This window comes from Bactrocera neohumeralis, chromosome 2 (genome assembly GCF_024586455.1).
Source record: "Bactrocera neohumeralis isolate Rockhampton chromosome 2, APGP_CSIRO_Bneo_wtdbg2-racon-allhic-juicebox.fasta_v2, whole genome shotgun sequence".
NCBI lineage: Eukaryota > Metazoa > Arthropoda > Insecta > Diptera > Tephritidae > Bactrocera > Bactrocera neohumeralis.
The window spans coordinates 37,259,567-37,272,177 of record NC_065919.1 but is presented as its reverse complement, the minus strand read 5'-3'; the positions used below and the strand labels follow the sequence as shown (position 1 = coordinate 37,272,177).

The window sequence follows — 12,611 nt, the reverse complement described above, 5'->3', positions numbered from 1 at the left end:
TGTGCTGCTGCAGTCTGCCGTGGTCATTGTGTTCAGCACTTCAATCGTTGTTTTATTACCCTTTTTGGGATTTTCTTTCGGCACTGTTGACAATTATGTTTTCTCCTTCGCACTCATTCAAATAAATCAAGAAATGAAAGAAGCTTTTTTTCATCGCATTTAGGTAAACAAAAAATAACCCGAAAATGTGCGTTGGTATTAGTGCATAGAGAAAAAATGTGTAGCTGTATTGAAATATTTGACAAAAATGGGTAGCCGTGGTTGGCAGGTTAGCGCTCAGTATACACGCACTTACAAGTCTAGCAGATAACACACGCAGCGACATCTACTTGTCATTCACGTAAACTTTGTGCGTGAAGTGGTAAACACAATGACTGCGACAGACTGCAGCAGCACGACAGTGAACTGAAAACGTCGTTGTTCATCTTACTACATGTACATTTTGAGAAGCAACAACAACACAATGGCCGGCATGTACACAAAACAACGCAGTTGTCCATTTTGTATGTACACAATTTCGTTGTGGCCATACTAATTCCTTTCACTTCAATGAAATTTTAATATTTTGTTCAAAGTGAAATTTTTATGCAAAAAATAAGTAAATAGGTCAATATTTTTGCTTTAAATTATCAATTGTTATTACAAATGATATAATAGAGCAATTTTATGCTTTTATTTGTAAAATAACTTCAAGTTTGTTAGAGCTGTGAATAATATACATTAGGCCGGGTCGATTTGTGGGGAAGCAAAAAATTGCCCATTGCTCTATGAAAATCATATTCTAGGGATCAAAATAAGAAACTTTGCCGAAGGAGCTATACCTCTGAAACGAATTCTGATGTCCCCCAATTTGGGTCGAACTTTTGGGTAGGGGCAAATTTTGAAATAGAATTGAAATTACCATTTCATTCTTATTACCTCTGAAAGTGAGGAGAACTAAAGCAATAACCACTATGGTATTTCAAAAAAATAATAAGTGAAGTGACCATTCCAAATCAAAAAGTTTACAATGAATCCACCATCCTCTACACCGCAAGATGAAGCAACTACATCAACAACTATCGAAAACCCAATGAGTCATATACCCAAGCATGATGTTGCTGTTTTTGGTGTGTCTACTGATTTGACTGATTTTAATTTACCAACCCATCTGCATATCTTGAGATATTATTTTTACTTAAGCGAACGTGCTAAAACAGAACAAAAAAAGTTTTCCCATAAATCATTCACTATTCAAGTACAAGATAAGTTGATTGGAATTTGGGAAAAACTTGGTATGGAAATAATGCTGAAAAAAGTGTATGTAATAAATTGAATAAATTGCTTGACAAGTATCAAGAGCAAATCAAGAGAAGAAACAACACCCAACAATTTACAGATGCGATTTACAATGCGATTTGAAGACAGCTCCATGTGCATGCGGCTGGGTTCCCGAACGCCTCAAAGGGTTCATGCACGATCAACATAATCAGAGAAGACTAACAATGAATGCATTTATGATGGAAACTGAAGAGCAAGGAGCAACGTCTATGTCATCAATGCCAATATACCAAGATCCCGATGATTCAACATACGCACCGCCACCGGTTCAAGAAGATATGGATAGAAGCACAAGTTCACAATACACAGAGAGATACGATTGTTTTAACTTTGCCTTGGTATGTGACAGATTTGGTGTGCCTGACAGAGTAGCATCAGCATTGGGAACCGCTCTTTTGCAAGATTTTAAAATTAAAGATAAGCATGGGAAACCTCTCATCATGGATAAATCGAAAGTTCGCAGAGAAAAAGAGAAATGCAGACAAGAAGTGCTTCGCAAACGGTTAGATGATACCAATTTGTTAGCGTTTTCATTCGATGGCAGAAAAGATGATACTTTAACGATAGATAAAATTGATAGAAGTATCATACTAGGATGGTAAAAGAACCTCATCTTGTTATTTTGAATTGAGAACCCAATTCTGAATTGATTGGTTACGTAAGACTGGAACATGAAACCGCTGAATACAAAACAACCAAATTAAATGGTTTTTTCAACGATAAAAATATATCACTGGATACATTAATTGGAATATGCACTGACGGTGAGCCAACAAACACTGGCCCACACGGTGGAATTATACGACGATTCGAATTGCTGTTAAAAAGACCATTGCATTGGTTTGTTTGCCTTCTACACTTCAACGAACTTCCGTTTCGGCATTTGTTTGAAGCTTTGGATAAATCAACCAGCACTGGACCAAGATCGGCAACCGGAAAACTGAGCCGTCAAATCGAAACTTGTGAAACTCTTCCGGTAAGTTATTGCTATCACTCATTTATTATAATTGTCAACCATTTTTAATTATTTTATTATTATATATTTTTAGGTGGTGGACGGCTTCCAGAAAATTGAGTTGCAAAATATGCCCCTGCTCCAGAAAAAAAAAAAATTTTCCACCGATTCGAAGTACTTATACGACATGGCCCATGCAATTTCTAGCGGCGTGGTTCCGGTGGATCTGGCTAACATCAAACCAGGGAAAATTGTACATTCTCGGTGGCTCACCAAGGCCGCTAGATTATTGCGATTATATGTGACAACGGAAAATCCAGATGCAAATTTAAGAATTCTGGTTGAATTTATAATTAAATGTTATGTGCCAATGTACTTCAATATCAAGTATTACAGCTCTGTCGTGTACGGCAGTGCATTATTTTTCAAGTTCATTGGTTGGTCACGATTTCTAGAACCTCGTTTACGCAAAATTGTCAATCAAGTAATTAAAGATAATTCATATTATGCGCATTCGGAAAATATCTTGTTATCAATGTTGTTTGATGATAGGAAAGAAAAGCGCGACTGTGCCATCAAGAAAATTCTACGCTATCGAACCGATGTTGACGAGCCAATGGAACTTAGAGTTTATAAAAAACCAGATATAAACTTTAATTGCACAAGTTATACGGAAATGATCAATTTGAATGATATAAATATCGTATTTGAACCACCATTCACGCGAAGCATTCCGTACGATACATTGAAAGAATATTTAAATCAAGATGATCCACCGTTTAATGATCCAAAAATTCCATCACACATACAAGGAACGGAACGACATGTTCAATTGCTAGCTAGCGTTTCCAAACGGGTTATACCGGAAAATGTAGAGGCTGTTATGGCGACGACATTAGAGAGCCGTGCGAAATTGCCCAGACTTGAAAGTAAAAAAGACTTCAAACAATAATTTTTTTAGTTTCTTTTCTATAACTCACTTAAATTAATTTTTTCATTTACATATGTTCTGACTAAATAAATTTCTTAAGAGAAAAAATAGATATTATTATAAATAAATAAATAAAAATAAAGAAAAAACATAGCCATTTAGCTGATTTTTTCATGTAAAGGCCAAAAATGGTGATTTTTTGAAATGATTGTATGGGGAACCCCCAGGGGAGTTCCAGGGGTGTGCCACTGGCATGGGTGGATCGGCCGTCCAAAGTTAGTGGGGGTCGGTCATACATTTGGACTCGATTGGAGCACTCTAAATGGGTCAAAGTGGGATTTTTAAAAATTTGCCCCTACCCAAAAGTTCGACCCAAATTGGGGGACATGGACATCAAAATTCGTTTTAGAGGTATGGTTCGTTCGGCAAAGTTTCTTATTTTGATCCCTGGAATATGATTTTCATAGAGCAATGGGCGATTTTTAGCGTTCCTTGGCTAAAAAAAGTACGAATTTTTAGATGGGTGTTATCAGACCACTTCTACGCCCACAAAACGCTATTAACTGAAACGTATAAGAAACCTTAGCTTAGTTATGCACTAAATTAAGATATAAGACTTTATAAGAACTTCTAGCGTGAAAATAGATAAAATCGGATGATACTCCGCTCTCTCCCCATATAACGGTACTGTTACAAATTAAAAAAAGCGCCATAAATTAATAACTAAATACGCCAAAAACATAGTTGACTTTGTACCGAAAATATCGGTAAATGTGTGAGGCATATAACTGAAATTCAGAGAGAATATTTTCCTAATATTAGTATGGAGGATGGAGTCACTGTTCAGAAGTTCACGCAAATGAGGAAAGTTCTCTGATCGCCATTTACTTAAGAGTGGCCAGAAACGATTCTTTTACATATGGCTCAAGCAGCTCACGACTTCCGGTTCTAAATCAAGTACCCTCTGGGTAGCCTAAGAACATCCGTTTGAAGGCGAGTTAAAGCGGGAAGGCGAAAGACACGGATGTGCGCTGGGCTTGGAGCCCGCCACATAAAAAATCCAATGAAAACTAATCGACAGCCTCGGATGAGAGACTCCCCTTCTGACAACGGCCATGGCAAACGAAATAAGAACTACGATTTGAGGGCATGCACCTGGAAAGTCCATTCCCTTAATTGGGAACGTCCCGCAACTCAGCTGGTTAATGTCCTCGTTAGAGTGAAGGCCATATAAAGGAGCGCAAGTTCAGTGTGGGATTCGTGGTGGGAGAGAGACTCCGTCGCCGAGTATTGTCATTCACTCCGGTGGATGAACGTCTAGCCTCAATCTGCATCAAAGCGAGGTTCTTCAACATATCGCTGATTTGCACCCACGCCTCGACGGAAGAGAAGCACGATGTAACCAAAGACGCCTTCTATGAGCGCAAGAGTGGGCAATGAAGGTATCTTTGGTACAACAGTCGGTAAATTCAGCCTCCACCAGGAAACATCCCCAAATTGGTTGAGGCTGATTGACTTCGCCGGGGCCCGAAATATGGTTATCTGTAGCACTAGATTCCAGCATAAGAAGATTCATCAAGCTACCTGGCTGTCTCCGGATCGAAAAGCTACCAACCAGATCGATCATGTTGTGATAGACGGAAGACGCGTCTCCAATGTTTTAGATGTGCGTGCGCTCTGAGGTCCTAACATCGACTCGGACCACTATCTTGTTGCAGCCAAGATTCGCACCCGCCTCCGTGCAGCAAAAAACGCACGCCAACAAACACAAGGAAGGTTCGACGTCGAGAAGCTGCAATCACAACAGACACCCGAACGATTTTCTACTCGGCTTACACTCCATCAACAAATCGGTATAAGGGAACTGTAGAATTTCAAGCTCCTTACGTACAGCTGTAAACGAAACCATTGGTTTTCGGAAAAAGCAAGAGAACAGATGGTACGTTGAGGAGTGCCGTGTCGCAGCGGAGGGAAAACAGAATACCTACCTACCTACAACGTTACGATCGACCACAGCACGTGTGGGATGGGATAGATACCTAGAGTTGAAGAGGGAAGCGAGACGCATTTGCAGACAGAAAAAGAGATAGGCCAAAATGCGTGAGTATGAAGATCTTGACAACCTAACCGACAGGGGTAATGATCAAAAATTCTACGAAAGGATGCGGAGACTAACAGAAGGTTTCAAGACCGGAGCATACTCTTGTAGAACTGATTGGACCTTATCAGTGTGGCTTTAGACCTGGACGATGACAACAACTGATGAGTCGACCTTAGGAGTTTTCGAGAGAAAGGTTTTGAGAAAGATTTATGGTCCTTTGCACGTTGGCCACGGATGTTTAAGTCTGAGATTGAAGGACAAAACGTCGTTTAATTGCGATGGGCGCCCAACTCTCCAATCATTAATGTAATTAATGAATAATAACTCAAATATTGGCTGATATGTATATCCAACTTAAAGTCACCAGGAAGTTCGAAAATCTTTATATTAGGTATATGGGGGCTCAGAGAAGTATTGACCCGATTCACCCATTTTTGATACACAGAATTACTACTGTAGGAAAAGGATTCCGTCTGAATTTCAATTGCATATCTCACACATTCACTGACATTTTCGAACAAAAGTCGACTATAGGTACTGGGGTCCACATATTCGGTACCTAGGGTCTTGAACAGTTTTAGTTGGATTTGAACAGTTTTTTGTCACAAGGTGGCATACACAAAGGCATTATTCGTGATTTGTGTACTGGAAAGTGAAAGATTCAAATGAAATTTAAAATTGTACTATATGGGAAGTAGACGTCGTTGTTGTCCCATTTCATTCATTTTCACAAAGTGACATAGACCGCTATAAAGTCTTGTCATACTATCCCGGCGGCAAATTTCCGGATTTCAACTTTTCTCGTCATCCTGATCATTTTTATATATGTATGTACGAGTATATACATATGTACATATATAACCCTATATCTATATCGAGTATAAAAATGTAAAAATCGCTACCCAATCAGGTCTTAGTGTTTAACTATGAGGGTTGTCTTTTATATAACGGGATTGGAGAACAAAAACAAACATTAATTATCGATAATTACTTTATTGGTATTTAAAATATTTGTTTAATGGAAAGGTTTGCACCAATTACGGGAATAAAAAGAAGTTGTCCGGTTCTAAGTCAGGACTATACGGTGGATGGCTTATCAAATTGATGGTTTGAGTGATAGATGTTTGAGAGCTCGCATTATCGTGGTGAAGAGGGATCCGTTTTCGGCGGTTCGTTTTTGGAAAACAAACGGGTGTGTACCATTCAGACTAGTGATATAAGTAGTTGCGACATTTCAGTTTTCCTACAGTTTGCTTGGAAATGCTTCGTTCGCGAATAACTTTTGTTGGATTGGGCTCATCTGAAAATACCCACACGGTTGACTGTTGTTTACTTTCGGCTTTACACGCAGTTCATCACGATATAATAAACGTATTTCGCTCCGTTATCGTGTTTATTTTAACATTTCTCGCGCCCAATCCACCCGAACCTTGTTTTTAGTGATTGATAACCCGTTTTAGATCCAAGTTACAATTTTTTACAATGAAAAAATATCCTTGCAATAATGTTAAGTGAAGTGGATCATGTAAAGGACCTGGGTATCATCATAGACAATAAACTGACGTTTAACAAGCATATCGAGAAGATCACTCTCCAGGCTTTTAAGGTTCTGGGATTCATTACTAGAACTAGTAAGGATTTCACGAATCCCTTTTCACTGCTACGCCTTTTTTCATCGATGGTTCTGCCAATTTTAGAATATGGAACTGTAATCTGGTCGCCTTATACCGATGCTGCCACTAGTCGTATTGAAAAAATTCAATCAAAGCTGTGTAAATGTCTTGGCTATCAATATGGTATTCCTGGTGGTTACAACACAGTGTCTGATATATGTAGGCACTATAACATCAACAGCCTGCAAGAACGTCGTCAAGTAGCTGACATGACATTTTTCTTCAAAGTCGTGAACGGCCTTATCGATGCGCCAGACATCATCAGCATTTTCGAATTTACATCTGTGGGTCTCTCTCTGAGACGTAACCGCCTCCTGAAGACTACGAAAACTACCAAGAGCTACGTTTTCAAAGGTCCTCACAACCGACTGACCAGGCTCGTCAACTCATTACATAGTGATGTGGACTTCTATAGCGGATCACTCAGTGCCCTCATCCCGGATATCAAATCACGTCTACTGCAATATCCCTAGTCTAACCTTTTTCACTTTCTCCTTCCTAATTTGCTATACTTACAATGTTTGTTCAATTCATAGTTTTATTTATACTAGTATTAAATACTATTAATCCCTCCCTCTTAATTACATAACAAATATTATATAATTTATAATCTTTTAGTTGTATAATGCCGTTTGGCGTATATATACTTAAATAAATAAATAAATAAATAAATATTGACCATATGCTGATCGCACTAATGCCAATCTCCCAATATATCCAAATTTATCGTGATTTTTTAGCGGAACATATCAGTCATTCTGTGAGGCTTAGTGCTGAAACACGGGGAGAACGTTATTTTGATAACAGCCTGCCCTTGTGCAAAAATGGGCAAAATCGGTTTTCCTTAGCCCTTATATAGCTAAAATAAATATTTTCGAACTTCCTGTTGATTTTATACCGCATCTATTGACCAATATGTAAGAAATCTTAATGAAGTTCACAAAGAATCGCTTTCTATACAATATAAATTTTGCCAAAGCCTGAACGTATGTAAGTATTTATTTTGGGTCTTGGAAATTTCGAAAGTATAAAATGATCGGTTACACCCGATCCTAACCCTTCCCTACTTGTTCTATTTTAAAATTAATAAGAAATAAAGCAAAATCGTTGCTTATATACATATGTATGTATGTATTTTTTTAGTTTTTCGTTTATCGGTGGTAAGATTTTTTATTTATTTACACTTTTTTGATTCTCTATTCCCTAAAATGTCTTAATCTAGTTTAACTCTTAATATTTACAATCAAAGGTTAAATGTGTATTTTGCAGTCGATAACATATTTGAACTTTGGTGGTCTTAGGAAAAATTGAAAATCCTTATTACGCAAAAGTATCAATCAAACGTAATTTTGTTTACAAAAGCCATTTACAGCTAATGTAATGGGGTTCCTTAACTTTCATAAGAGCTTCGGATATTTTGTCAGCTCGGTCTAGAGAAACTTAAACTCCGAATATTACGTGCATGGGAAGTCGATTAGATATTAGCAGATATTGAACATACCAAATATGTAATGGTTTTCGTCAAATAACTTTTAAATTGAATAGTTTTAATTTATTTTTATATTTGTTTGCTTTCATTCTTGAACGAACCTATTTACTGCTTAAAATAAAATTACTACAAGCATATATGTATGGGTAAATAATGGCGGCAATTTTTTTAGCTGCCAGCTATCTGAGGCAGTGCAGTTGAACTTTAACGGCCATGGGAAATATGATTGTGATGAATGAAAACAATCGTGAATATACGCGGTTTTAAGGGTCTTCTGGCACAATTTTTACAGTCATCTTCTTCAAGCCACGAAAAATCGTTATATCAAGCGACTTTGTCTTTAAAGCTAAAGCCTCATAAACATCTGATGAATTTTTAATTTCTTTATCATTAATTTTTGTAACTATATCACCCGGATAAAGACCACCACTGAAAAGAGCAAAAGGTTATGCATGTAAGCACTTAATTTCACGATAACTCACGTATGTGCAGGCGATCCAATGATTACTTTCCACACCAGAACGCCATGGGTTAAGTCACTTGGCACATTCTGTGTACGATTCTTTAATTCAAAAAGTATGTCGGGTGTTAGCGTAAGCATTGTTATTCCCATATAACGTTTAGCGGGATAATCCATTTTGCTAACACCTTGTCTTCTACGTTCTTCAGCTCGATTTAGAAAAAGTTTCACATAGTCAATTGGTATGGCAAAACTTATTCCCGCTGTTACTTTCATTGAATTTACACCTATAGCTTCGCCATCTAGATTTACAAGTGGCCCGCCTGAATTTCCGAAAGTAATGGCTGCATCGGTTTGTATATAATTAATATCACGATTTTTCAGTCCAAGTTCTTGAGACGGCCTTTGCGTCGAACTAACAACGCCGGCTGTTACTGTATTACTCAAAGCTAAAGGACTACCAAGAGCCACAACCCATTCACCTGAGCGCAATGTAGAGCTTTGCCCTAGAGACATGACTGGTAAATCTTTACACTGAATACGAACCGTAGCCAAATCAGATGTTTGATCTATATCTTCTACAACACCAGGGAAAGTGCGACCATCGTTTAATCTTACTTGCACCATCGTGTGCGGCTTATTGATAACTACATGTGCATTAGTTAGTATAAGTCCATTAGAATCGATTATAAACCCTGAACCGTTTGACGCAGTGACTGGTTTTCCAGTATAGTAGTCAAATTGGCGCATATCTTTAATCTCAATATACACCACTGAGGGTGCACATGCGTGCACTACGTCAGCAAGAAAATTATATTGCTTTCGTCGGCCTGAAAGCGGAGGAGATGTGAAAGCAGATACATGTGGTATAATATAGTCCTTTTGGTTATAAACTAGGTAAGCTGATAATGCTGAAACAGCAGCTATCGGTATAAAATTGGATCTCCAAATACTACCCCGACTGCTTTCTGTTTTCTTCCTGCTTTTATGTTCATATTTGCCATATTGTTGGCCATTATGTAATTGCTTGAAAGCATTCAACACACACCGAAAGTTTGAAATTTTTAATAAAGCATTTATTCTTTTTAAATTATTAAACGCCATACTTATATGCAAGAATCACCTGTGCACAATTTTGTGCAAATCAGCTGATAGAACCGTGCTCTTCTTCTTACTGTCTTCTTGCAGTCACCATGAGTATTAAAAAATATTGAAGCAACATCAGGAATATTATATATCCTTCCAAAACAAGTTATGCATTATAAAGAAGTTTCTTGAAAGGAATATGTGGAATCGAAAATTGATAGATTTGAAAATTTGTCAAATTTTTGCGTTGACAAAAAAAGGCAGCCGAAATGTGCGAGTTCGTTGGTTTTGAACAACAATTGAAAAATAAATTAATTTATTAAAATGATGCTGTTTCGATCTTTGATACTGATAGTCAAAAAATCCTCGAAAAAGAGTCATTCTATTTTGCAAGAGATGTGCAAGTTTAAAAAAATTTTAAGTTTTTGTAAGCCAAATAATATTTAACATTTTCATAGAATTAAATACTTTAGGTTAACAAAAATATTACTACATTGTTACTAGTATACATTTGCTTCCAATAATAAAAAAGAACTATTGATTGAAACAGTGAGATCACACCGCAAGTTTATTCTTCCACTTATTAAGATTAACGGAGAACAAGTAAGGAAGAGCTACGTTCGGGCATAACCAAGTCAAAGAAATACCCTCAGTTACATAAGGTTTGTTAGTTATATGGGGTGTAGGGCAAGTTTTCACCCGACATTATTCATTCTAAGCAAAAAAATTCACCGTTAAGCTTAGTACGCAGCTCTCAAGAAACGTAAAAACTTCATATAAAAAAACCCTTAAGAAACGGTCAAGAAACTTTCCTGCGATAAATTTACTTGTGCTAGTACGCAGCTCTCAAGAAATCTAGTACTAATTTTTGATACTTTTTTCAGTAAAATGTGAATATGGCAAACCTTGTTTTGCGAAGATCAAATCAACAATTGTTCATTCTAATCGTCAAATTCGTCCTAAATTAGTTGAAATCATTATTAAATTATTCCATTTTGAAATGTTGCATAAAACCTACATCAACAACATTTCTTAAATCTCAATAAAAATATTTATGTTACCATACACATACACACACATACATATTACGCAAAGTTTGTTTTCTTTGTTTATTCTCTCTTGCTCCCTCAATTTTATTCAGATAGCTGTCAAAATTACTTCAGAAATAATGTATTTTTTCTTGAGCAATTATATACCAACCTTTACAAGGAAAACACGCCCCCACAATTTTTATTCAAAAATTTGCGGATATATGCCCAGCAGCATTCGAAAAACTTTATATTCGGTATATGTATGAGGGTAGTATTGACGCATTTTTAACAAACAGACATGCCGAAAAGGATTCTCTGCAAATTTCAGTTATATATCTCACACATCGACCGCTATAAAGTCAACTACAACCCCTAGGTCCTATATTCAGTACCAAGAGGCTTGCACAGTTTTGTAATTTTTAGTCATAAAGCAAAGTTTTCTCACGATATATTAATTGCTTCTTGATTTGTATAGTTAAGGAATCACTTGTAAGCCGATATTTGTCATTTTCACTCTATGTACCGAACTTGGTTGAAAACGATTGAGCAGGTCCCTAGATATGTGATTTTACCTAAAACAGGGCGGTGGACGGCGGTGGCGGTTATCATTAATTTTCACGCTATCGGTTGAAGTTCTTATATATTTACCATTAGAGAATCTGGTTGTTGTAGCTTTAGTTGTTTAGGAGTTATGAACATTAAATTGGAGAGCAGGGCCACACCCCTTTTTTGCTCACAGGTTCCCCTTGCTACTGCGATCACCTATGCCAAATTAGAGTTCTAAATCTTAATTCAGAGCTTAGTCTAGTGGCTCTTTTTACATTTTCGGTTAGTGGCGTTTATTGGTGTGGTAGTGGTCCGATTGCGCACATCTACGAACTTGTCTTTACTTCTTTGTCAAGAAAAGCGTATACGGGTGGTTTCATCAAGAGTCACCCGGATTTCAACCCAGTAAATAAAAACGTAAGATTTTTTTACAATTGTCAAATAAATTATATTTAACAATTTATTTTAATTAACTTAAAAATAAAAGCATGCCGCAGTATAAAAAATTAAATTTAACGCAAAGAAGACAGTATCCGGAAAATAGATATATAATTTTTCGTTATTTTACGGTAACGTCTACTTAATTGCAAATTACGTGGTTGAGAAAATGTAGTACTCATTTTCAACACATTGAGCTGACGGTTCCCATTCATATAAATTTTTTGGTTAGTATGACGCCCGGAACACATAGAGCGCGACAGACTGCAAGCGACATCTGTCAAATATTAAAATACACACGTTCTTATGGTTTTGTGCAGCTGCCTCAATAACTGTGTCCTTTAGAACGTGTGTATTGTAATATTTGACAGATGTCGCTTGCAGTCTGTCGCGCTGTATGTGTTCCGGGCGTGAATAACAAGAAATTATAAAATTTTGAGTGAACAAATCTTAAGACTCTTTTCATGCTAAAGAAATCATTGCAAAAATTATTGCTTAAAGCGCCCATACACGAGCACACAAGTGCGTTCGATCGGTATGTGTGCGCTTGCGGTTTATCGTGTATGGGCTTGTTCGCGTAC

At 37.1% G+C, this 12,611-nt stretch overlaps 1 protein-coding gene across 1 annotated transcript; it reads right to left on the bottom strand.

Annotated features, from left to right (window-relative positions):
* Window positions 1-8,522: 8,522 nt before the first annotated feature.
* Window positions 8,523-10,081, bottom strand: LOC126762333 (serine protease HTRA2, mitochondrial). The gene is made up of 2 exons (XM_050479038.1): window positions 8,952-10,081; window positions 8,523-8,898 (listed from the first exon to the last, which is right to left on the bottom strand). Exons 1-2 carry the CDS (start codon window positions 10,031-10,033, stop codon window positions 8,733-8,735), a joined length of 1,248 nt encoding a protein of 415 aa, XP_050334995.1. The 5' UTR covers window positions 10,034-10,081; the 3' UTR covers window positions 8,523-8,732.
* Between the last annotated feature and the right edge of the window lie 2,530 nt (window positions 10,082-12,611).